The sequence below is a fragment of the Dufourea novaeangliae genome, unplaced genomic scaffold (assembly GCF_001272555.1).
Source record: "Dufourea novaeangliae isolate 0120121106 unplaced genomic scaffold, ASM127255v1 scaffold55, whole genome shotgun sequence".
In the NCBI taxonomy this organism is placed as follows: Eukaryota; Metazoa; Arthropoda; class Insecta; order Hymenoptera; family Halictidae; genus Dufourea; species Dufourea novaeangliae.
Genome location: NW_015373934.1, coordinates 1,084,138 through 1,111,661, shown reverse-complemented (window position 1 = coordinate 1,111,661; position 27,524 = coordinate 1,084,138). Strand labels below are relative to the sequence as shown.

At 45.0% G+C, this 27,524-nt stretch overlaps 1 protein-coding gene across 1 annotated transcript in view; it reads right to left on the bottom strand.

Annotated features, from left to right (window-relative positions):
- LOC107195246 (single Ig IL-1-related receptor-like) overlaps nt 1-27,524 on the bottom strand; it is a 131,524-nt gene that overhangs the window by 32,644 nt on the left and 71,356 nt on the right. Inside the window, exon 2 of the mRNA XM_015585048.1 lies at nt 12,763-12,944. Coding sequence (XP_015440534.1) covers nt 12,763-12,944 — 182 coding nt within the window. The remainder of the gene's footprint in view (nt 1-12,762; nt 12,945-27,524) is intronic.

The following is a 27,524-nucleotide window of genomic DNA, read 5'->3' as shown; positions in this document are numbered from 1 at the left end:
GACGTATCTTTAGAAACAACAAAGATATTTGGGATGCGAACGTTAGGCGACTCACCCTGTATAATATGTATTTAGACCGTAGTCTGTATTTGGACCGGTTTTTCTACGATCGTTAATTATTCCCGTGGAAATACCAGCGGATCGTTCTATAAACGAGTGTAATTTGTCCTCCGAGGAGTTCACTTGTTATCGAAGAAGCTCCTTGGAACGTGGATACCGGCGTTGTTCGACGAATCCACGTCTACGTCTCCGTTCCGACGCTCTATCGATGTCTCGTGAGATCCTCGACGAACCCCGTCGATCTCCGAAGAAACTCGAGAACCTCCTCGAACGGTGAAATTTCCAGTTTAATGGGACCGTGAAACTTTCGTTTCATCCGCGTTTCTATCCATCCTCGCGACAGGAGTATTTAATCGACGGTTCTCATCCGTATCCGCGAGTCGCGAACCCGAACGGCGAGAGAACAGAAGACGACAGAGCTTTTCATAACTCGGTTAAGAACGAACCGGAGGGCTTAGTATTTCCACGGGAACTGGCGAAATGTTCGCGGGTGTCGGTGAATTACGCTTACGCAAAAGTGGCGTGATTAAAGAGATTTCCATTTTCCAGGCCGATTCGTTCCTCTTCCGTGTTTCCCCCACCCTGAGCTGCGCACGTCGAACGCGCCTTTACTCGCGTAAGGTAATTACGAAAATTTCGTTTCGTTTCCTAGGGATTATTGAACGGACGAAAAGGCCAGGTTTTAATCACGACGAACGGGAATCGTGTTCTCGAAGACCCACATCTCGAGTGGAGAAACTCCAATAACAGAACAAATTTAGCAAGAAGGACTAAAAAATTCCATAAATTACGCTCAATTATTCCTGCCTCGAAGTCTTCCGAGGCAATTAATCGTATTCGAAGCGACGAGTTTACCTTCGTGTCGTTTAATTCGACTGGAATCATCCGCCTATATTCCGACCGATTCACTTTGCATCGATCGAAATTATCGGGAATTGTCGAAATTATCAATCGAATTATCGGATGCGCGGTTACGTCGGGGATCGTTACGCCGTTTCACCAAGCGGAACGGAATTTCCTATACGTGAATTCCTCCCTTCTGGATGATCGAAGGACCCCCCAACGGGATTAACTGTCTTCTTCCTAATTCTTTATCTTCCCGAAAATGGAATTAACCGTGTATCCTGTCTGAACTCGAACGCGAAGCTCGGAAGCTTCCCTGAGAGTTTCGACCTCGATTTCGAAACGATCGATTTCCTTCGACCGGGTTTTAGATCGTAACAGGAGCCACGTCTCGCGGAAACTCGGGAAATTCCTCGGATTCATAAACGCGTTTACACGGCGAACTTAATATAAACTGTTCTGGAATTTTCCGGCTACGCTCGAGTTCGTTGCTAAAAAAGCACTAACCGTATTTTCGCCGAGTAACGTTGATGTTTTACGAGGGGTGGGGGCAAAAAGTGTGGAGGTGGCCCGTTCGATATCTCCGCCCGATACAGTAAAGTTTTCGATAGTACCCGAAAATCAGGACTGGAGCCCGAGTAATATAAATAATATAAATAAATAAATAAAATAATAATAATACATTCGCCAAATATACATTCATATAATAGAAAGAACTTATTGTAAGAGAATTAAATAGAGCACTGCCCTGTAACGTAAACACACACGCAGATCAGGGATTGGATCGACTGGGCTTTCCCAAATGCGCTGCTAATACCGATTACGCGAACAATCCGTGGCTGGTATCGTGATTCGAGCCTTTCAACGCGAATTAAAAAGGAAGGGCAGTGGTGTTAACGGAGGTGCAATCCGTCGTTCATCGATTTTTCAGAGTGCAAACCGTGGATTCAGGCCGGAGTTCCATTAGAATAAAAATAAACTGTAACCATAGTGAATTACTCGATGGTACCACCTATCGATATACAGGGTGTAACAAGTGTCGTAGGTCCCTGAAATGAAACACTCGTGAGGTGATTTAGACCAAGTTTTTCCATAGCAGAAATGTTATCCGAGGTTTTGTTAACGAGATATTAACAAAAAAACCTCTACCAATCAGACCGTGAGTGTGCCGACCGAGTTTCGATTGGTCGGGGTTTTTGCGTTAATATCTCGTTAACAAAGCCTCGGATATCATTTCTCCTAAGGAAAAACTTGTCCCAAATCACCTCACGAGTGTTTCATTTCAGGGACCTACGATACTTTTATTACACCCTGTATAGTATTCATCGTCAACCAGTTATGGAACTCTGGATTGTTTCGTAAAGGTACAGAGTACAGGGAAATCCGTGTTCCAAGTCCCGAAATCGACCTATCGTCTCGATAAGAGTCCGTTCGTTCGTAAAAATTCACGAAACCCACGGGAAAAGTATACCGCCTTTGAGGAATCCGAAGTCACGGATTCAGAGCCATCCCCACGGCGTATCGCCGTAAGGAATTCAGCGTTCTATTCGCCATTCATCGATTTGCCTCGCGCGTGTATTCATGAGTCGGGAGGAGTGTCGAGGGTCTCTCGATTCGAGGCAGCTCGAGATACGAAAGAAATACCAAACCAGGCGTGTTCCTTGACGCGACGGTCGAGAGGAGGCTGGTTTCTCGGCTCTGTGGCTCACGTCTCGTGTCGCACGTGCATCGTATCGTATGCTGGCGTGCATACATAGCGAAATTTTGCGGTTGGTCAGGACCACCGGCTGCAATTCCCCGTGAAATACGCGAAGATACCCCCAGAGACATGGGTAAAAATCAGTTTGCACGTGAGACCACGCGGTGTTTTGCCTCCGCTATTCTTGCGGCGACACTTCGGTCTCGATCGAAGGAACGTTTATATTTTTATTTTTATACGTCGATTAGATTGTAGATATTATAATTATACGAGTGATTGTCTTGGGATAGTGAATGAGGTCGCTGTAATAGAGAATCAATAAATGGGAGGAACAGGTGTAAGGTTTGGGTTAGGAATATTTAGAATGGAAGGAACAGGTGTGAAGTCTGGGTTAGGGAAATTTGTAAATGGGAGGAAGAGGTGTGGACAATTACTAAACGGTGTATAACAAATGTTAGCAGACAGAATTTAGGTACATGTTAGTTGGTAGTAACTGGGATGTCTGTAGTTCGATCGAACACGTTTCACGGGTGACAGTAATAGCGTTCCAGATGTATTTCAGAAACTAATGAATATACAAACGAAAGTAGAGAGATTCAGAGTGTCACAACAAATTTTTTCCTCAATTAAACATATTAAACAATACTGAATACAAATAAAAACTTATATTTCTGGTAGATTAATACAAAAATTATACAATAATATCAGTGTCATTTCTGAAAGTGTCAGTAATTGGGAGTTATACCCCAGGTTCAACAATTCCAATCAATTCAACGTGTCCGAAGTTGCGGAACGATATACAAAAAGGCGTGCGAAACAGCCGACTTAGAACGCTCTGGGGACGGGGAAAAAAAGGAACTGGTTGTTCGAACGAATGTTTCGGCGTCGGAACAGGTTTCCGTCGGCCATAATGAAACGCGGTTTTCTCGGTGGACGCCGCCGCCTCCTGCGACAGTTTTATTGCCGTGTGGCGCGTTCACCGGGTTATTCCTTCTTTTGTCCGATAGTTTACGCGGCGTTGGTTTAGGTCGGGGGGTGGAGAGGGAAGACAGAAACAGGGTGGAAAAGTTTTCCCAAGGAAAAGCCAGTTCGGGGCCGTCGCGAGTCTGTCTGCTCGACGAACGAACGAGGATTCTGTACGATCCTCTCCTATCCGCGTTTCTCTATCCGCTTGACGCTCGCGTCTTCCCTCTCCCTTCACCCCTACGTGTCGCTTAACGTCCTCTGGATTCTTTTATTTCACGGAACTGTCGGTGTTAGACGCACACGGCTGTCCTGAGGATTTTTCCGGGAGAAAAGCGGCGAAACCACCGAACGCCGATGGAAAGGGGGGACCATTGAGAAGAAGCTTCTCCAGGAAGCTACAGTTACTTTCTCTATTGTTTAATACTTCTCTCTGGAGTTTATTTTCATGCGCGCACCGTGGTCTCGAACAAAGGTTCTCGCGAGGAGACTGGATATTCCGGCTCGGTTGACCCAGATATACGCCCTCCGGAAGGATGATTGTAGTTGGTAACTTTCATTTTACGATTTGTTTTTTGGTACCGTGTGTCGTGTCTGGCTGACATATTAATGGTGGAATGGATAGTTCTTTTTTTAGAACTTACCGTGGAGGTAATAGAACAATACGGTCCATTTGTATGGATTGTAGAGGGACAAATTATGTTATTATGAGAGAAATTCAAGCTCGTCTGGGTTAACCCGCTGTGGCAGTAGTGGCCTATTAAGGGTTAAAAGAATCACGAAATTGTTGTCGATTCGAGGATCTTCGACAACCGAACAATAGTACCATTAATACACGGTCTTCCAATTATTCCGAAGAAAGCAGTCTGATTTGGTCACCATTGTACATTAACGTTTCGAAGCTGGCGTTGACCCATCCGTAACAAGGCTCGAGGTGGCGGTTGATCATCATCCCCCGACGATTACTCCGGTCGAATTTTCCGAGGATTCTCCACGTCGAATTTCACGGTGAAACGATTCTGTGTTTCGGGAGGATCGACGGGGGCATTATTACCGCGTTACTCTACCCTGGCCGAGGAAAACCTCTCCTCGAGCCCCCGGGCGATCGACCGATAAATTAAACGACCCCCGGGGGCAACGAATACTCCCCCTCCCCCCGTATCTCCTACTATCCTCTTCGAAGCTCGGTGCATCGTCCGCCGTGGTTACGAGCGAAAGCTCCACTAAACTCGCGTATACGACCTCGTGAGAAGATAGAAAGAGAGGGGGATACCCGAGGAAGACTTCCAAGAATTCCGGTTACCGCGGCGAAGAAAGGGCGCAGCAGCCACGGATCCTTTCGCGGGTTTTAAGAGGGTTTCTCGGAAGCTGTGCGCGCGTGGGTTCAGCTTTATTCAAATACTCGCGACTCGCTTTTATTGCAGTCCTGGTCGTCTAGTATGGTCTAGCAACTAGAGAAATCGATGGACATAGGAAGGCTGAAGACTGGATGTCTTCTTGGGCCAGGCAGCTCGAGGACCATTGGATGAGGGGAGAGACAGTGTGACCATTTAATTTCGTAGTAGATTTAGTACTTTTTACAAAATTTCTAGTGTCCTGGTACGTTCAGCAAGAGATCTAGTACTTTGTCCATTCCGAATAGAATAATTGTAACATCAATAAGATGAGAGTTAGGCCTACTGCGGAGTATTCCCCCACGTCTATGTGGTCCGGGCCTTAAAAAGTTGGGACAGTTGGAAAGTTGGGGGAAATAGCCTCCCCGGATAATGGCTGTAGTAGTCCCAATTGCGGGACTATGAGATAGCTAACGACGCAAAGTCACAGCTGGGCCTTGGAGGGGAATATCGAAATTCCCCTTTCACGGGAGATCATGTTCTAAATTAAACTAACTAAACTAGGCTTACTGCGCCTCTAAGGCATCTCGTCATAGACATTTAATAACAGTTTGCTTCCATTAACGACCGATGCAAAACAATGGGCGTGTCCACAATGGGGACTCGATGAAAATGCGGGTTTTTGAAGCCCATCATATAAAAATTATGCTTTACGTTTAAAATTTAGTAGACAACGATGAAATTATGGGGATGTTTAAATAATAAGGTAGTAATACCGTAAATCGTTCTTTATAGAGAGAAACGCGAGGAAATAAAAATTGAGTACTTTCTTTCGGATTTAGTACCTTTTTCTTGCATAACCTGGCGCGAAGTATTTTTGCTGGGTGGTCACACTGGGAGAGACAATGGCCTCGGGGTGGTAATACCTCGAGATAGAAGACGACTCTCAGTCCACCTCCTTCGACGATCTTTCGAGATATCCATTAATCTTCCGAGGGAAATCATTTCTTTCACTTCCGGTCGAATTCGCCCTCGCTAATGGCGCCCCCTACCATCGATCCAACATTAGTCGAGTCCCTGGGACTATGGATTTCGATGGAACCTCGGTTCCATATCTTGTCTCGGTGTTTACAATACAACCAATCAGAGCTCGAGTTTGCCAACCGATCTTCCGCAATAACGTTGACTACCAATTGCAGCGTGTAGAATTTCGTAGCATTTTTTCCAAAGAAAACGTTGTTTCAAATCATCCCAAGAACCCCTCATTTCCAGGAGTCGAATCAATTTTTGAGACACTGTATAAATGAATCCTATACTTTCGAAGTGTATACTCATTTTTTAATTTTACTGTACACGAGAGACTTTCCACCTTCTCTGGCTTTTTTGGACGGATCATTCTTTCCGCGTTCTCATCGAAAACGAGGTTCATTTCCTCGGGGGTGGGAGGGTTCGTTCGATCGATCGAGGAATCGAGAATCCCTGGCATATACGATCTGAAACGGCTTTGTCCTCTCAAGTGGAAGGCTATCGGACGGCCTCGTCGTTCCGCCGAGAGGATTCCGTGGGCTTAGCCACTGGACACGGGCGCGATACGTATTCTGTTTGGGGAACACGGGATCGAAGGACATTGAAGATCGTTTCCTCGTTACAACAAGCCGGCTCGGGTTAATTGATTAACGTGCTCGCGGGCCTGTCAGCTGTAAACATTGATACCATTATCCGGATGGTTAATACCATTCCGTAGGAAATTGTCGCGATTGAACGGTATATTGGGTAGACGTCCCAATTACTGTCACCTGAAGATTCTGGCTGAACTTCATTTAAAGGGTTATGCCTACCTGTAAATTTGGAAAAAATCGATTTTTGGGTTTTAGTATTTTCTTAAAGTGCATCCTTTTAAAAATATTCTGTGAAAGTTTGAAGTTCATCAGACCGAAGTTCACATTTGGAATTGGAGGAATTACTATAAGCAGTTTAAAATATATACTTCCGAATACAATGACGTATGTTTAAAAAAGGCTTCAAGCTTTTTGGAAATAAATACCGAAAGTCGTCCACATTCACCCTAGGTTGATTTGTTATTCGAGTATCGCTCACTTTTCGTAAATCATCTGCGTATAGATTATTCAAGACTCGTCGAAAAGATCATCGATTTTTTCGAGAGGAACATCTTGTTGTCGTCGTGTTGCAATTATTTTCACTTGTAAGAACGATCTGCCTTACGATTGGTTAAATTATCAAAATAAAACGTTCGCAATGTTAACAAATACCTATCCCGAGATTCTGCAGCGTCGACGGGATCCAGAATCTTTTCTCTCCTTTGAACGACACAGAAAGTTCGGGAAACCGTAGATGGTTTCACAGCTGCAGGATAATCCACGGGTTCGTGTGCATGCATATGCATTCCGGAATGCACGCGTCATACGATAAGGCGTTACAGAGCTCCACCGGCGTCGTTTCCGCTTCGCCTAACGGTACGGTTTATTGTTGCGCGCAAGTCCACTGTGAATCTCCTTCTTCGAAACGGAAACCACCTAAATATAACGCATTATTAGTCTGTTACCCTGTGACGACGAGTTAATTCGTCATTTGAAAATACTTCTTTCTCTCGTAGGACAAGTTCGCTAGGAATTCGAAACCGTTTTTTCACCGATGAAGGGGAACTAACTGGTCGTTTGAAAATTCTTATTTTTTGGGTAAGACGAGTTAAGTTGTTGTTTATTATGGAGCTACTTTCGATCGAAATATGTGCTGGTTAACAGATTAATATATTAGGTATGCCAATAAGTAATCCCGAATTTTTCTTTTTAGCACGTTGACTGTCACAGTGAAAAAGTGCAGTACGTAGTCAGACACACTTTATTTCTTCTTCTAACCCTGCAAGCACTTCATTTCATTTTGGGAACGTGCACTTGTGTGCTTTATTATTGTTTACCTGCAACGAGTATACTCGACAAACAGCATGTAACATCTTTACTTTAAGCAACTATGGTGGTCTAGTATTGAAAATATTCCCCATAATTTTCTACGCATTGACACCATTTCTATGGCAAGAGTTAAGATGCATCTTTCAAACTGACCCAAGTTAATACTGAAATTTCGCACCAAGCAAGAGCTAAAAAATCTCAAAGTCTCCGTTTCGACATTTCTCAAGTTCCATATTTAACGACCAAATATATCATCCAATCCACGAAACAGCAACCCCTAAATGTCCCCTACTGGACGGGAAGTACTTACACTTCCATTGACCCAAACAGAGGCCCCATCCTCCCACCTTAAGAGCCCCGAGGGGTGGATGGCGAGAGTGCTCGATAAAAGAAGAGTTTCTCGAATCAAGACGCGTTATACGTATATTCCTCGGCCAGGCAGGCATTTTTCCGTTCGAGAAGTAGGCTAGAAAGGGACAGAGAGGCTGGGTCTAGAGCGAGGCCAATGTTCCCCGGGCAGAAATAGCCGGGGAGAGATAGCGCACGGTGGTGGTGCACCAGCTAATTGCATTACCGGGAGCATCATCGGCGCAGCCTTCATCTCTCTCTCACTTGCAAGATCATACGCATTTACTTAATGTATGTGGCGCGGAACCACTCGGTGCACTTAGCCCTGAGGTATTGGCTCATAATTCTCTCGCGCCCCCGCGCACATCCCCTGGCTAAATGCGTATGCATATTTATGCCTGGGCCGAGTTTCAAGGGGTTACTCGCTCGGAAATTAATTTCGTTTCGCCCCCCCCCCCGACCCTTGCGTCTTTCCAGTCTCGCTCTATCTCCCTTTCACAGTGTTCTGTCGCGCGTTTCATTCCTCCTCCAGCCTTTCACGGGCTTCGAAAGCATATATGTACTCGAAATGTTTTCACTCCTCCCCCTGGGCGTTGGGGGTTTCGCGAGCTCGAACGGGTTTTCTTCTGCTTCGGGGGGTCTAGGTTACACGCGCGATTTAACCCAGTAACACGCGCGACGACCCTTGGTTACGCATGAACTTCGGTGGTGATGAGGTGCTATGGTATCGTTCTGAGATGTGAATTTTTGTTTCGCTCCAGGCAGGCTGAGGATCGTTTGAGCTACGGTTATAGGGCGGGCGAACTGGAATTGAAATAGTAATTCGGTGTATGGGACTTGCGGCGTGATAGGAACGACGGACTCCTACGATATTGCCGCTTGGCCTATTGCCACGCTAGACACTTCCTCTGCACACAAACGAAGATCGTTTAGGGTGGGTGAATTGGAATCGAAATACTAATTCGGTGCGTAGAAGAAATGGTGGACTCTTACGATATTGCCGCTTGGCCTATTACCACGCTAGACACTTCCTCTGCACACAAACGAAGATCGTTTAGGGTGGGTGAATCGGAATCGAAATACTAGTTCGGTGCGTAGAAATGGTGGACTCTTACGATATTGCCGCTTGGCCTATTACCACGCTAGGCACTTTTTTTGCGCACAAATTCGCTCTCCCTCCAGTTCGCCACGAAGGCGGCTCTCGATGTATTGCTGTTTCCGAGAAATTTACTCTCCTACGGCCGCGGCAATATCGTAAGAGTTTACTGTATTTCGATCGTTGGTATTATTTATCGAACTCTATATACCTGGAACGATAACAGAGTACGGAAAACCCTAGATAGAACTCCTTTCCTCTACTTACAATACTGTAGCAAATTTGGGTATAGGCAAATATAGACGCGACTGTACGTTCAGAAAACATGTGTGCAACATGTTTTTAACATGGTTTAGTACAGTATGGCCATTAGTTTATGAAATATTCAATGTTCAGTGCCGAGAGGAGCATTCATCGAGGATTTACTGTAACCAAGTAGCCTCTAGCGATTCGAAAGTAATTTAAACGGTGTAAGATTCGACCAGCGGTAGTCGTGGAAACTCAAAACCTGGAGCTTGATCTCGCGGTATCGAAAAAGTGGCCGAGACGTGTACGACTTAAGGTGGTTAACTCACGCGATCTATACTCTATCCTCTCCCGGATTTACGAGGCGTATTTCTTGCACGCTCGAGAATCCTTCCTCTCTGTCTTTCTCGTGTAAACTTCTCGACGATCGGTTTCGCCCGATGCTGCCCACAAAGCTCGGCCAGAACGCGCGTGCAACCGATTTATTTATCTATCTTCGGGGAAGCACCGCTCGTTTTTTACAACGAGATATCCGCCGACAGTCGAGCTGCATCGTTTACATCGTGTGCTGCACGTGATAAGCGTGTTACAGTGTTTTTCCGATCTAAACTGTAGACTTGCACATCGTTCCATAACCTTTGTCGGTGGATCCCACCCCCTATTACCCTTTGTATCATAAAAATGTGAAAAAAAAAAAAATATATATTTCTACCGAAATAAAGTGAATTTATATGTATCCCCATTCGATGCGTGCCCACATCAAGTGTGACGCTATTATTAATAATGAGTAGACTGCGGATTTTTGTGCAAAATAACATTTCCTAAAGTAATTAATAAAGACAGGAGCAAATGTAGAAATTTAGTTTTCCTCGTAAGTATCTCATATAAAATAGAAAACTCGTTGGATCCAATGACAGTTTTATCTTTTATTGAATTTCACAGAGCCCTGTACGCTATAAATGCATAAAATCCGGAGTCTAATAATGAGATACGAACTGTTATACAAACTCATTACAGTCCAGTCCAAAAGGTGTAACCTCGTAACAAGTTATAAAGACGTGTTGTATAACAAAATCCACGTAACAATCTGTTACGTAACACTGTTCGCACAGTGCAGACGCAGCCTAACCGAACATCATTTCGTGAATGCGAGCATCTCGGAGGGGGTTCGTTCGATGGTGTTTCTCCTCGATCAGAGATCAGGTGAGGAGGAATCGATAGGTGGGCCGAGAATTGGCTTCGTTCACGGTTATTTACTCTGATCGTTCACGGTTCCAGGGATGATTTACGCGGAGCGATCGGGCCGTCAAGGAAAAAAGAGGGAAAGGGGTGTTGGGCGTCTGGTCGACGTCGATCGATGCGTCACGGTCCCGTCGCGTAGTCGTCGCTTCCAGGAGCCGCGAATCGATTCTTTTTCCTGGAAATTAAACCGTCCACTATGGGGACAGGATGTGGATACGCGGATAGTAGAAAGAGGCTGCGGAGGCGGCCGTTGCAACGGTTATCGACAGGAGGCGCGAAGCCACAGAGACGGAGAGATAAAGACGGACGGGGACTCGAGGCCACGATTTCGAGGAATCCCGATTAGCTGCGTTCCTCGAACGTATTTCTGTCGTTTCACGGTATCTCGCGTGTTTCTGCCAAGCGACGACTAATTACGGGTCTCACGCTCGTTCCACTTTACGGGTTACCCCGCCTCTCTATACGCGACCGAACACGACTGGTGGTTCGGACGGCTTTTCGACGGTTCGACGACGCCCGACGTTCCGTGGGTTCGTCGAGTGAATTCGAAATGGGGGAAGAAAACCAAGGTTAGGGCGGTTTACGCGGAATTCGTGGGTGCAGGTCGTGCTATCTTGGAAGGGTTGACAAGTCGAACGTGCCAGGTTTCGATCCAGAAATGGATTTTGTACGAGGTGTGCTGTAAATAGAATCGTTTAAACGTGTAGAAACTCGGGAGAGTCTATAGAATCGTTTAAATCGTCACAGACGGGAGGCAATAATTGTATATCAGTCTCATAATTTTAACGGGTCAATTAAGTTTCCTTCTTTTTCTTCATCCGATACTGTTCCAATAGCGCAGAGTTGGACAAATTATAATCTAACTACAAAATTTGAAGTGAAATTACAATGTAATTACGGGACAATTACATTGCAATTTTTATAGTAAACTTAGTATGGTTAATTACATTTTAATTGTCCTGCAATTAAATTACAGTTATCTAACTGTGTATTACAATGTTGTAATTGCAATTTAGATTTTCTGATTACATTACATTTCGACCAACCCTGCAATAGCGGATGCAAACAATACGTTGCTACGATCGCCGAATTTTTCACGATGTTTTATGCTGCCGTTCAGTCGTACGTAATCGCGCGTAAAGGTGAACGTTCCAACCGTGAAATAAGGTCACTTCAGCCGAGCGGGGGCGACCTCAGGTGGGCAACGGACGCTAAACGAGACGACGCACCTGGATGATTATCAGTCTAGTCGGCTTACCGAACGAACCCGTTGGTTATCCGCGTGACGACCAACTCTCGTCGGTTTTCTGGACAACGTGTGTCGTTTTATTCACCGGCGGTTTTTCATCCCCCCCCCCCCCGATTCACCTGTCCCCTGGTCTCTCCACATTCATCCCCGGTTTCTCGTCCCTTCGATTCTCGTTAGAGGCATTCGTCTCTGTCGGTGGCTGGAGCTACGGCCTCGTTTCCCCACAATTTCTATCGGCTTCCGGGGAGCTGACTTCATCCGTACCGGACAGACATTATTCTTCCCGACACGGAATCAGTTTCCTCGGACTCGCGAGAACCCCAGGCTACCCTCTGATCGATATACAAGGTGTCCCGTTTGAAATCTTTGCACGCAATTATCTCCTGAACTAATCTCGTTGTTCCATGAAAATGTTTACAAACGGAACTCACGAACGAGACATCTTACGATGGTCACAAATCTTGTGCAGGTGAACGTTCAAAACTTACCTTCGTTGAACGTACATAATATTTTTTTTGTTACCAGATTATTTTGTCCATTCGTTACTTATCTAGTATATTACGAAGCGTTCTCCAATCTAAGCATTCCCTAATCTAAGCATTCTCTAATCTAAGCATTCCCTAATCGAAGCGTTCTCCAGTCGAAGGAGTTTTCCGAAGGAAGCATTTCGTCGTGAAACCGCGAGGTATCGAAGATGTCAGACATAGCGAGCATTCGTAGGCTCGGCGGACGAGAAAGGAAAGGGTTAGACTCACCGAGAACCGCGAGAGTGATGTCTCCTTCGAGGATGGTCGTGTCGTTCCTGGCTCGACAGGAATACCTTCCGGCGTCCGAAGCCCTCACCTTCTGCGTGTAGATCGTCTGGTTCGCGCTCTCTGGGTACAGAATAAAGTGACTCTCGCCGCCTGGCCAAGGATAAGCCCTGTTGTCCTTGTACCTGTAACAACGCGAACGAACAATCTATCAGAAACGATGTCCGAATCGATCGAATAAGTATCGATAACTAACGATTACAATAGAAGAAAATTGTTCTATAATGTAAAGTTTGACAAACGAAAGTTATTAGTACAGTTTCGAAATATTTTTGGAATATCTGAACGTTGTATATGAAATATTTAATGTTCAGTGCCGAGGAGCCTTTGAACATTCATGGAGAATTTACTGTACTACGGCTGAACAACCGACCAAACACCCCCCTGTCGTTCCATGGATCTCCCCTCCCTTTTATTCTCGTTTTTCGTCCCGAACGACTCTTTCGTCAATCGTTCGGGTGTGTTCCCCCTCCCAGGCGTTTCGCGTTGACGTTCGGGGACAGTACTTTTCGAGAGTCAAAGTTGTCTCTGACTGCGCACGGGCCCCATTTCCTCGGGCCGCTCCCTGTTCCACGGAGAGGACAAGCCGTTCGTTTGCCTCTCGGGCTCGTTCACCTGTCTTCCTGGAAGCCTCTGTTTGCGTTCAACAACGCGCCGCTTATACCACTTCGTTCTTGATGGATATACACTACCGTCTATAAATGTCTGGACACAGTGCATTGTCGACATTCGAATGTCACTATTTTCCAATAAATAAAACTAATAAATGTAATTCGTTAAATCAGACTATCTATCTAAAGACTTCTGTTGCTGTTTACGGAATGTAATGGATTTCTTTGATTAATTTTAGAGCAGCACCAAACTCTCCTGTGGTTAATTTTGCATTAGAATTCGAGTTCGCAGCCTCTTACACCGTTACGATTAAACTGATTCTAACCCAATGCTATGTCTTATTTTTCACGCTTTTAAATTAATCGGTATGGTAAGAGTCATAATTATTTAAACAGTAATTAAAATTTTCACCTAGAAAAATTATAACCTTGGCACGTTCCACGGCCTCCCCTTTCCAATAGTGTGGCTGAAATAGAAACTTTCACGAGGAATTTCTTATCCAACTCTCATGGAGTCTTTACTCTATTTTCAGCTCTACCTTCATCCTGCTTCAGGATTATCCCCGAATATCCCTGAGAGATATCAGTTCAAGCGAGCCGAAACAAGGGAAGAAACGGTGTGGTTCACGCAAAGAATATTGTTGTTCGAGCAGCGGTGGATTACTTTGCGATTTAAAAATGACAGGGAATCGATCGTGCGGGCCGATGAACTTTCCGAGAACGCCGGACGCGATAGGACGCAGCAACACGGTTACGGAACACGCAGTTGGGTCTCGTGGAAATGTTGTCGTACGTGGCCATAGAGCTCTATCGTCGGTCTGCTTTTCTCTACATTCCCTGCCCCCTCACTTTTCTCTACCATCCAAGCCCCCTCACTTTTCTTTACCTTCCCTCCCCCCTCAATTTTCTCTAGCTTCCAACCCCCCTCACTTTTCTCTACCTGCCCTCCACCCTCAGTTTTCTGTACCTTTTAACCCCCCTCACTTTTCTCTATCTTTTCTTTCCCTCCCCCCCCCCTGCCGTAATCAGTTCCGCGAACAGAAAAGCGGACGATATCCCCTTCGCCGCCACGAAATCGATCCGAGTCGCGCTGCGTAATCGGTGTATCCTGTTCCCGTCGTTTTCTCACCCTACAATTTGCCCTCGGAGAACCCTCTTCCTGTCGTGGGAGACAGCTGAAAAATAGCTGGTCGCATCGCGACGAACTGTCTCCGCGGAAACGACAGCTTTCGAATCCCTCCAGCTGGCCCTGGCGCTCCATCGATCGTCGAAAGCTTCGAATAAGTCGATCGTGGAACCGATGAAAGCGATGGCCATGTTGTTTACGCTGTACGAATTCCAGAGGGAGAAGGATTAGTGGTCGAAGCAGTCAACCGATAAGTGATCGATCCCTGCCCATTCAATTACCTGCTAGGGTACTCGATCGACCGATTTCTTCTTTCTTTTACGCTTGGTCCACCAAGATGAATCAGTGGTCGTTGGGATACTTTTGACGGATGGAGTGTAACGTTCTCGTTCGATCGATCGATCGAGAGCCAACGTAATTGTATTTCGACAACGTGATGACGGAAATATAGGACGTGAAAGGTCCTGGGCCTTATACGAGGACGTGAAAGGTCCGGGGCCTCATATACGAGGACATGAAAAGCACTGATCATCATATAGGAAGACGCTAAGAATCCTGGGCCTCATATAGGAGGATGTGAAGAGTCCTGGGTTTCATACAGAAAAACAGGAATGGTCCTAGGCCTCATACAGGAGAACGTTAAGAATCCTGGGCCTCGTGTAGAAGGCCCTGTAAAGTCCAAGTTTTCACATAAGGCATAACGGAGCCTGGGTCTCTGTTAGTGTCATATGAATTATCTTCTAAAGAACTATTTAGAACAAGAAAAAAACCTGCAACTCCTCAGGGTGTCCAAAACCCTTTTCAAAGGGCCTGTTTTCCTAGCAAATCATAGATCAATAAAACCAGGACGTTGTTACTGAATCTATACACGCGAGCGAAGTGAATACTTCCGTGTATAATACATGGTAAAAGGGATGCTCCCAGCCTGAAATAGAATGTGAACAACCCTTTTTGAAATATCGATTCCGTTAACTGTACACCACTCTAGAAGGGCGGAGAAGGGTTCGAGGAGTTCGATCGTTTCGCGGGAAACCTGGCGGCAGCCTCCTTTCTCTCTATTTTTCCTCCAACGAACATCGGACCGGGGCAAGAAGATTTAATGAAAAGGGAGGATCGGTGAGAGTGAGCAAAAGAGAGAGAGAGAGAGAGAGTCCTCTGTTTCAAGGGAAAATATTGGGATAAACGTCCGTTCCGAACGACGGCTGATTTCTCAGCAAACAGAGTTAAACGACGAAATCACCGTGGAGCAATAGAAATCGACGGACGGCAAGGAGCCGCCGCCGCTGTCGGCTTCTTCTTCAAACAAACACACACACACACACACACACACACACACACACACACACACACACACACACACAGTCGCGTATTTTCGCCGAGCCACGAGAGCTGAATAATAACCGAGAGAACGAAGCGTTTGGTTCGAGTTTTCGTGGGTTCCGTCACGCATCTTCGTGAACGCGTGTTCGGTTATTGGAACGACAACGGAAGCAAATTAACCAGTGAAGGATGGACGTTCGAAATTGCGACAGGGACAATTCACACAACACTGGACCAACGACAAACAAGGAAATGGAACATCCACGGAATTTATACGGTTTCGGGGGCAGGTTACCCGACGAATTAATGAAACGTCGGGGGTGGATACTTGTTTTATTGATATTCGTGGTCGTTGTTCGAGCGATTCAGAGACCGTACAGATTCAGATCCATTAAACTGATTTAAAATGGCGGTGCCTATAGCGTATATAAAACCACGCCCGTATCACGTTTGGGTTAACAGCCGCAGCTAGGTATTCGAGATAAATCCTCGAACGGATACGAAACAAATGGGTATTTTCGCTTGGAACACGTCGATCGCTCTGTCCGATCGTTCTCCGTTTAACAGGAATCCATTTCTCCGGGAAATACAATGGGATACTTCACGGTTTTACCTTTCTATAAACGCGGTGTTGGCTTTTTCTTATGATCGTGATGTCATTTCCCAGTGTTGTCCACGGTTTCAGTGTTCCAGGTGGCGAGAGGAAAGAACGACGAAGATAGACGTGATAAAAAATTCTTCGATTTAATTGTGATCGTTGAACACCATTACAATGTTGAACATATGGCGGTACAATCGGAACGGAGGTGATTCCTTGTGTACAAGTAAGTTGAAAATATAGAATTTCTTTCGTAGGACGCTTCATTTCCACGCTAATCGAATTTTAAAATTTTCTGGATAAACATGCGATTAAATAAGACAGCCCTTTTTTGCTTTGTAGGTTCCGTATCCTTTATCCTAAAGTATTCTAAAACCTGTTAAAATTACCAATTGTTTTTTGTTTTACCTAAATTTTATTTTAAAGAGACGAGTATACTCGTCATGATATGTTATATGACCATAAACATCGAAAGGGTTAAATCCAATTCCAATAGCAAATGGATAATTGTTTGTTTTAACTAAATCAGTAGGGATTAATTCGAATGTTTGTTTTATTCAAATCACTAAGGAATAATTTAAATTCGTTTAAGTTCGTTGTAACTTAAATTAAACATTCGAATTGTTTTCTAATGATTTGAATGTAATTACTCTAAATGATCAACGACCAAAATGTCTTCCACTGGTTACAACTCGATTTCCGTCCGAGGCGGTTCACTATTACCCTCCACCCCCCCAGGGTTCATTCGATTAAGGTGTATAAACATGTTTCCCGGGTCCATTAAAGGGCCGTCGAAACGTATAAAGTTCCAGGACTCCGATGACACCTGGCAAATTCATACCATAAAGTATATCCAGCCGCCTCGCGCGAAACAATTAGAGAAAATCATCGTCGGGGCTGGAAGGACCCCCCACCTGGAGGGGTGGTTAATGGTTTACATTTGTTCCGGCTGATTACCACAGGCTCCCGTGGCCTGGCTTCCCGGCCAACTTCCCTTAATCGACTGCGACTGGAAATTAATTACGATCCATTCCGAGGCGCCGCGCCCCCGGCTGGCATTCGCGCGTTCCCGTGGAGAATGAATCGGTGCCGCGAATTAATGAACTCTTGCCCAGGGTACGGTCGATTCGCCCCGAAGAAACGACGACCTTCGTGGGGCTGACTGGGAAATCTTCGTTTTGTTGAAATAAGGTTGTAATATGTAAATTACTTATGTACATAAATATACATGGGCGTAGCCACGTCATCAGTCGGGGGTGCGGTGGGTAAAAACTATCTTAACGTAAATTTCATAATATTATTTTTCTTCCCTGGAGGAGGGAGATTTACTTCAAGATAAATTTAATAACATTTTTTTCTTCTCCGTGGGGGGTGGTAAATTTACCTCAAAGTAAACTTCGTAATATTATTCTTCCCATGGGGGGAGGGGGAATTTACCTCAATCAATGATTTTCGAACCCTGACCACGACGAATACACGCGTTTCAGTTTCATTTTCAAAGTGAATTCCCTCGAAAAGAGTCTCGAATGACAAAAATTTCATTCTGTATTTTCGATTTACTTTTTCCACGTAGAATCATCCCAACTTGGTTGCACCACCAGTTACACGTGCCATCCTCTCTATCTCGAAGATACAAAAAGAAGGTTGAAAATTCACCGACCCATAGATATTTCGTGGGATCGTTTCGCGACAATCCACGAGAAGGTCGTCCAACGTGCGCATGTTGCGACTGCATCTCGTGTGCCACGCGGTCGATTCTCGGAAAATCGCGAGTCGACGTTCTGGAAACCTTTCTTTTTTCCCTCTTTCTACCCCATAGTAGGAAACAGGCATCGATTTCGTGGGGCTGAAAGCGAGGAGGAGGTCGCTGGTTGTCGTCTCGTGGCCAGCAATAACGATAACCGTAATTGTTATCGCGATCGTCGTGAAATTCTGGCGCGACGCCGCGTCCACGCCGAAAAGAAAAGGATTCCGGGAAATTCTCGCGGAGCCTCGGGGGTCCACGGAATGGGCCTTAATGACGGCCATTTAATCGGCGTGTTCAGCGACGTGGGGGTCGCCGAGGATGGGAAGAAAACGCAGCCTTCGTGGCGGTCCCCGTGGATTTTTGACGGGAAATCCAAGAAAATCTGGGAAAAACCAGATTTCGTTGCACTGGAAACGTAGACGGTTGTATCGTTGTCATTACATCTTTGTAGGTATGGTGCTTCAGGGGAATATGATTCGCGTGAAAAGAAGCCAGAACACCTTTCTGTGCTCTGTTGCGATTTGTGATTGCAAATTTTATCAATAAATATTAAAAGTCTAACAAGTTAGGATTTTAAAAATTTTGAAATTAACACTTATAAAACTAATTGAAGATTGTTCAGTAATTTTTTCAACCTAAAGTAATTAATAGTTTGGGTACGGTAACCGTTTAAAGTCTGTGGGGTAACTGTGACCCCAGTGTGCCATGTCTGATCTTGGAAGAACACAGGAAAGAGTGACTTTAAACAAATTATTCCTGTTTCCGATGCAGTGCAAATTCTACTTTGAACGGTTCTCGTTTCATTAACAGGAAAGAGGATAGTTACGTGGCCTCCTTCAATAAAAACACCCTGTATAATACGACATAGCTTAATATAGTACAATGTAAATAAAAACGTATGTAATTGTTAACGCAAATTCCGACGAAAGTGTATCTTTATGATTTCACTAATTGCAAAATAAGAATACTGAAATCTGCGACTTTTACGGGATAATTCTACTATTACCGAGTGAACTTGCAAAAAAGGTTTGGCACGGTAACAATAGGAAAGTTGTGGATAAGAAAATATACATACACAGAACTCCACTGTTATCCATTTCAGGAAGTTCCTTTAAATACTCGAATTTATAAAGGAACCTCTCGAGAGTCGAACGCAATACTTTCCACTTGCTGTTGTTAATCTTCAATCCCAAGAAACAACTGCGTAACAACGTTCGCTAAACGTAGGCATCCGCAGACAAAACGGACCGGCCGATTTTCTCGCGGGTCGATCCCTTATCGGGTTTAATTAACGGCAGAGCACCTGGAACAGCTGCTGCTCGCAAATAAAAGACCGCGGGACTACCTTCGCTCCTCCCAATCTGTTTGTAAACATTCGGACGACTTTTCATTATCCTTAATTAGTCGCTTGTAATTGAACGTTGCGACGTCTTTATCGAGCGTCCCGGTGTTTCGGATATTATATCGTGAAACATAGGCGAATGTTCGTCACGATCGGTAATGATGTCTGATAGACCATCGAGGATCTAAGGTCAGTGTCGATAGCATTGTGAGTCCAAAAAACCAAAATACTATTTATTTATAAACGGGTTATGAAGCCCCTTTAATAGGTCTAGAGGACAGAGGAGAAGTTTAGATATACAATACAGTAAATCCTCGATGAGTGTTTGAACATTCCTTGGCATTAACAAGGCTAGGTCCCTAAGTGTAACACTGATTTTTTAATGAGGGTTAGCACTACCATAGTGCTTGGAATTCTGAAGCCAATGTTATTTGTTTCAGCCGCGTATAGCCATTAGTTTATGAAATATTTAATGTTCGGTGCCGAGGAGCCTTCGAACACTCAACGAGGAATAATTTTTTTTATATTAAAAAAAAATTCTGCGCAACTACGGTTTATATTTTCTTTAATAATCGTGTGCCCCAAATAGTTAAACGGGTTAATAGAGCCGTCTGCGTGTACAGATTTTCGTTCAAACGATGAACAACCTTCGAAAAATCTTCCGAACCAGGAAAACCCTATTTCATCCTGCGAGATCGAAACTGCCAAGACCAATTTTCCACCCCCCTATTCGCACACCTTCGCGCGCCGCGAATCCAGTTACGTCGGGGCTTGTCTCGATTAAATCGCGAATGGGGGAAGAGGGGAAGAGAGATGGAATCTCGATAAATATCAAGGTTTCTCGTCCGATGAAAATCTGTGTTGTCGATCGCGACTGCAAACCGCGTTCCGCTCGAATATCAGATGCATCATCCGTGGTCGGCCGTTTTAATAACCATCGTTTCCCCCGTCTGCTGTCGATTCCAGATGTTAAAACGAACAGAAATTACCGGGGTGACCGTCGTCGGTCCCGTGGAATCTCGTTCTCCCGCGAGGAGATCGATAGCGAACGGGCAGATTATTCAACGACACCGCGGAAAATCAGTTTCCATGGAAAACCAGGGGCTTGGGGGGTTGGAGACAAAACGTGAATCAATGTAACCCCGCTGTAACAAACGACAATCATTGCGCAATCCTTGTACTATATGTTAACCACAAAACAATAAAAACTGAAAATTTCAGGGTGGTTTTATAGTTACGCCACGCAGTGTATATTAACGTTTGCACGATACTTACAGTCTAGTCTCTAGTCAAATTTCTATCGGTAATCGAAAATATCAGAAGACCTCGAGGCATTTTTTTTTTTTCTTTCTATTTATTACCTCTCTGCCTTCACCCACGCAGAAAATGTTTGTGTCACAATATGCCCCTCTTTATACCGTGTAAGTTTTGTATATAACATTTTTGTCATATTATTACGAATAACGGCAACATTCAAAGTGGACATAGTTATTGCCCCACCCTGTATATACGAATACCATCAACGCCCAATTACATTCGTACGAAGAATCATGCGCGAGATTATACGTCCTACCGTCGAGCATAACGATCGCGATGCAACGATCCTCTAATTACCACTAGCAGCGTACGATGAAACGGAAGAATTTCCAAGTAAACGAATACAGGAAAACGTGGAATTACGTAATCACAGGGTTGAATACAAACGGAGTAGAAACTCGAATCCGCCTAGTCTTCCTCTCTAAATAGGTCAACAGGTTAATCGTTCCTCTGCAGACCACCGCCAGGTTAGCCCTGCGAATCGTTAACCTCGAAGTGAAGATAATTATAAAAATTCTATCGTTTCGTCGAAAGGGTGGGGAGTCGAGGAGCAAGAGGAACGCTCTGCACGATATCCACCCTCGCGATCCAGAGGATAAAAGCGACCGGAGGGGATAGAAGGGGAGTAAAAGAGCAGTAAGGGTCGTAACGAAAGGGGCAAATAGCTCCGTGAAAGCGACTTCCGTGGGGGGGCCCAGAGATATAAAGAGGGATTTCCTATTGGAGCGTTGCGCCTTCGGCGTGGTCGTTCGCTCGTAAATTTCCACGGGATCCGGGGGTCACAGGGCCCCCGCCACGGACTGTCAATAATTCGGGAAATTCTCCGAGCGAATCCTAGGCTAACCCTCGATTCTATCCTTTTCTCTTTTCACGCTCCAGTTCCTCGGCACCTGAAGAAAGTATACTGCCCCCGCTTGGATAACCGTTCTTGCCCAAGCTCGTCCGTCTCGTGATAATATTTAAGTTCCAGGAGGAACCACCGCCGCGCATTTTCACGCTGGTGTTGCCCCACGATCGATCTCGACGCGAATTCGTTCTTCTCGCGCTCCGACGAAATGACGGAGTCCCCCCCCCAACTGTGTTCTCTCTTTTTCACCCTGCTAGAGATGATTCTGGGGGTGAAATTGTACCGTGGATTTTCTTTACGCGTGTCTCGTATCTTCGAGGTATATACGGGGAGAACTTCCATCTACGAAGGAATTGTATTCAAAGGACCGAGGATACGATGTTAACCCTTCTGTATATGGGTTTCAAGGGTTTCCTTTGATCTGCAGACGTATCTTCTTTTCAGACCTGTTACCGTCATCCAGCTTCCTCGGGACAGATTCTGTTCTTGGTCCCGTAATCCTCGATGCCTGGGACCATTTCAACCCCTTGTGTCACTTTGACGCATCTTTCCCGCGAAACCCTTTTAGTACCTTACCATTTTTCTGTGTACGATCCGCATATTTTTTTTTGTTATAAATAACTTATATTTTGTACAATTTGTTATTGCCATATTATTCTACATAAAAAACCACAAACCTCGTCCATTAGAAGTTTTCAAGTATCTCCTCTGGTTTTCGAGACAGTACTTTCGGCTCGAAACTTCGAGTGGTGGTTTCACCCCTTAAACTCGCGTCTCAGCCGATAAAAAAAAATACGTATCCCTTATTTTTGACTGCTTAACAGACATACGAAGTTTCGGAAGAGGACTCCACCATAGCTTCCCCTGTCAGTGTGACTGTAGACCCCCCACCACACGTTTCGCTCGATGACGTCATGTCTGTGCCTCAAAGTGGGGGGAAACCGTCGACCTTGAGCCAGTCTACGCTTTCCAGTGGCGAACAGCGCCGGACTTTTCCGTCCTGCGTTACGACCCGTTCACGGACAACCCGACCCAGAATGGAAGGAACCCTGGGGTGGCCTGGTTGGTGTCCAGTCGAGTCGGTTCAACCTCGCGGTAAGTGGTAACAAGGCGGGGGCGACTGCAGGTGCGATCGATGGATTCGCTCCAACGGTTCTCGAGGTTGTACCCCCTCCCCCACTCTCGTTCTACGAAGCGTGAGGGCATTAGAGGAGGGCCGTTTCTCGGAACGACATTATTTCACGGTTAACACGGCGGCGGAGCGTGAGCTAGCGGGGCCTCCTTCCCACCCCCTTTCCACGGAACGATGGTTCCCCGGAGGATTCGATTGTCGCCTCCTGGAACCCACCCCTCGTTATATCTGTCGGCGGATCGCAACCGTAGAATTTATCGCGGTTTCGGCCTGTCGAGGACTGGCAATTTTTTTTCTTCTCCTGGGATTCTGACGCCCGCTACACACCACCAACAGGTCGGGAATTCTCGCGGGGGCCGTCACGCGACTGTCACGTATCAGTTTGTTTGTTTTTGTTGTTTGTTTTTGTTGTTTACGAAGTTTGACCGGAAAGTAGTGCATTCAGTTTGTGTTTTCATGTGTAGGTGTACAGTTTTTACGGGGAATCGTTTGTGTTGGGTGAAAGTGTCAACACTTACGTTCGATGCTGGGAAGTATACAGGGTGGTCCGCTTGAAACAGACCACCTAAATATCTTCTCTATCTGTGATCATACGAGAAATATTTTTTACGTAATTTAAATGGTTAAAATTTCGTAATACAATGTTGCGTGTCACACGAAATGTATACTAAATCAGAAGTCGACAATAAATTCCTCAAAAAGCGTTATCATAACTTCAGTAATTGTAAAATAAGAATTCTGCAATTTGTCATATTGGCGAGTTTGGTAGTTCCAGTGTTAAATAGATATAAACAATGCATACTTGACCGAATAATAATAATAACTATGCTACCCTATTATAGAAAACACTATGTAATTCAGACCTAAATTTATTTATGTCAATCTTGTTCCAATTATTTATCAAAGTGAAAATTCTACTAATTGGGTCTATGTTATAGAAGCGAGAAAAGAGGGGAGATAGTCCGAAGAGCATAGGTGTTCTGGTGTGACGAGTGAGTGCGTTGAAATGTACCAGCGAATAATTGTAACTGAATGTAAGATTAAATTTATGTAATACTTAACTACTGTTATGACTGTACAACTTATTCTATTGTATTATTCATGTACTCATGTTCTTTTGCAAAGCAGATGTAAGCCTCGTCAGAGGCTTCAAGTGCTTAAAAAAAAAAAAAAAAAAAAAAAGAAAAAAAAATTGTAACTGATTCACGTTTCGTGGTCCGCCCTGTATACACGCTGTTAAAGGTTTAATACAGTGATGGGAAACCGAGCCCGCCAGTGAGTTTCGCGGGCACTGAGTTGCCCATCGCTGGTTTAATAGATGGATTAAAGCTCGGAGAACGTCGATTCTCCAGCGTCGAGAGATTCGAACGATCGAAGAACCGAGGGGGGCCACGATCGACGATCCATTAGCGGGCATCGATTAATAAACAGTGTCCCGCGAAATTGCGAAAATAACCCGGGCCGCGATCGGGGTGTTTGTCCAGGGTTCCTCCGGTCGTTAGAACAAGGATTTACGGCCGACCAGGGATATAATTATGCCCCGGGACGGGCTGGAAACGACGCTCGAAAACCGGAGCAATTAAAGGGAGGGGGGGGGGCAAGCAATTATTCCGGGCGAGAGTCGATCGGATACCGTCCGATAAAATACAAAATCGGGGATTGCGCTGTCGAGGCAACGAGAGGGTAATTAAAAGCGTGCCGGTAATTAAAAACCCCTCCGTTAGAAACACCTCTGTGATATCGGAGACAGTGTCTCGACTTACTTCGAAAATCGTTACACGAGTATCGAGTTGCCTGTTAATCCCTGTAAAGTGTCGAAATTATATTGCACTCTGGTCAGATCTAGCTTCGAATACGCGTCCGTCATCTGCCCTAATCCAGGAAAATATAATCTACTCGTCGAGAGGGTGGAGTATAATTTTCGAAATTTATCTTGTACGCTGGTTTCGAGGAGAAAATTGTACATTCAATTTTAGGTATATTTTCAAATTCATATTATTACATTTGTATATAACTACAAAGAATACGGCAATAGGTTTCAGACGGATCAAAATGACCCTGCATTCGCAATCCGAAGGTTCACGTTCGTTCACAGGTGAAATTAGTATTTCATTTTATTTCATTATCTTTTCCACTTTTTTAAATATGAAATCTTCTGCGTTACAAGATGTAATATTTATTAATATTGTTATCATTTAAAATTCGACTTTAATAGTTAGGAAATATCTCTTACGTGCTCGATCATTCGTGCGTTCACACTAAAAGCTAGAAAATTTTGTTCGAGGAGGGGACGAACACCAGTGGGGGTCTCCTAGTCATCTGTCCCCACCTACAGTATCGACGATTCCATCGATTCGATACCACGTTTTCCAGATTTCTCGAATCGCCGCACAAAAGAAAAGCCTGTCTGTCCCCCGTCGTTTCTTCTCCCTAGTTCGATGTGGCATCGAGTAATCCGTAATGCTGCAGATAAGGGACAGCTTGAAGGGGGCGCAGAGCCTCTTCCAGGCCCGTCACCGTGGATCAAAGGGATCCAAGATCCGGACGAACCGGCGTGTCACCAACGTAAGATTATCTTTTCCGTGGGACCAGAGTGTCTGGTCGTGTCGAGATGACGCGATTGCGAATCAAGAAGGGAACCTCCCTCGAGGTGAGAAAAAGGAAATCTTTCGCGCTACTGGATTTCCCGCGGCCATCCCCCCTCCCAAGTAAATCCACTTTCTCAGCCTCGACTCCCAGAAGCGAAGAGATCAAAGACCGATCCGGAAGTCTGTCGCGCCTCAAAGAACTCCTCGTGTTTCGCGGGAGTTGGTCCGGCACGAATACGATACAGAGACAGGACAAGCTCGTTCTTCGAATGAGACGTGCCTCGACGAAAACGCTTGGAATCCGGTGGAAATTAAGCGATCGAGGAAGCTCTCGATACTCGTAAGTATTCGGATATTCGAATAATTCGAACTACTCGAATAATTCGGTTAATTTTGAATACGAATGCTTTATTCGATGAATCCGAATACTTGAAATAATTCAGGTAGTACGGAGTATTCGAATATTTGAATATTCGAATAGTAGGCATGAGGTATTCGCATTATTCGAATAATAGAAGTGATCGATGTGAATAGAATTTCGCAAAATAGTATGAAACAATACATTGCTTTCAGATTCCTATTCAGTACAATCTAAAATTCGATCACTTCGAATATTAGAATACTCAGAATAATCCGAATATTTCGAATACTTCGAATATCCGAGTATTCGAATTATTCGAATGATTCGCACTAGTCTACTGTTCACGTACGCTGAGGTGGGATGTGGTTTCCGAGGTTTAAACATGAAACGATGAAATAACGTGGTCCTAATGCTATATTACATTACATCGTATCGTCATCGTTAAATATTCTCTCGAACGGTGACCCATCGGTGGAAATAACGTCGCCCTGAACGTGTTAATCACGACTGATCCAGGACTCTTGGCAATTACCGAGAATGAAGCGATGTGTTCTGGAACGAAGAGGGGTGGAAAAGCGACGTAATCCACGTCGTGGCGCAACAGGACAGGGTAGTTGGAAGCTTCTTCTCCACGTAATCGATGTTCCAGTCGAACGAATCGAGAGGACGCGTTCGTCGGTCGGAAATAACGACGGCGTGTCGAGGTATTTATCAGGGGTGGGGAAGGAACGAAAAGAAAGAGGGTCGATGGGCGTCTATCGGCGTGTTTCACGGGACCCGAAAACGTCGATGGCGTTTCAACGATGCCCGTGGAACGAGTCAATTATCGGAGATTTCGCGAACGTAGAGAGAGGAGCCGTCCTAATCGAATTGAGAGGAGTCGTGGTGATCGACAGGTTCTCCCCGTCGTTTGTTCCCGTTCGCGGGTTATTTCGAAAGACGGATAACACGAGTAAACGGGGATCGTCTGTCTCCGTCCGTTCGGCTACCGTGTAAGTATACCCTAACCGTCGCGCGAGCCATAAATTAAACCGAGTATCGATAGGAAAGTCGTGTCACGAACGAGTAAAACCGTGGAGGCTTCGCGTCATGTCGGACACGGAGAACCCGTGAAAATTAAACACTGCTCTCCACGTTTTTTCCGGGCTGTTGAACGTCTCTGGTTAACGATCCCCGTTGATTTCTACGTTTTACTGTTCTTATCGACTCGTTCGGATCGTTTCCGACGGTCTCGAAAAACTGTAAGAACCGACTGTACTCCGGTTGTAGACGACGATGGTCATTCCATGTGGAATCGGACACATTTTTAGAGTGACATTTCGGACTGTTTTTGCTTAAATTGATTGTATTGTAATCTTCGGTAAACGTGTCTCAAAAGATTTTGGGAAATTGTTTAAATTGTTGATTTTACAACTATTTGAAATATACTATCGATCTTACAGTGGAGACATAGGTGTACCTACTTAACGAAAATGATTTCAGCTAAAAGAAGAAAAACACAAAAATGGCCAAACACTTTTTTTTTATGTTTCATTCGTCATTTCAAATTTTTCATCTAGATAATGAATTTGCCCATCCCTGGTGCAAAGTTACGGTCGAATTGGTAGCCAGGAATGAAGGTCTTTCGGTGGCGACGAACGACAGGATACGACGTCGCGCCACAAAAGTGTCACCCTTGGTGTCCCCCCGCGTCACGTGGAGAGGGCACGTGGGTCG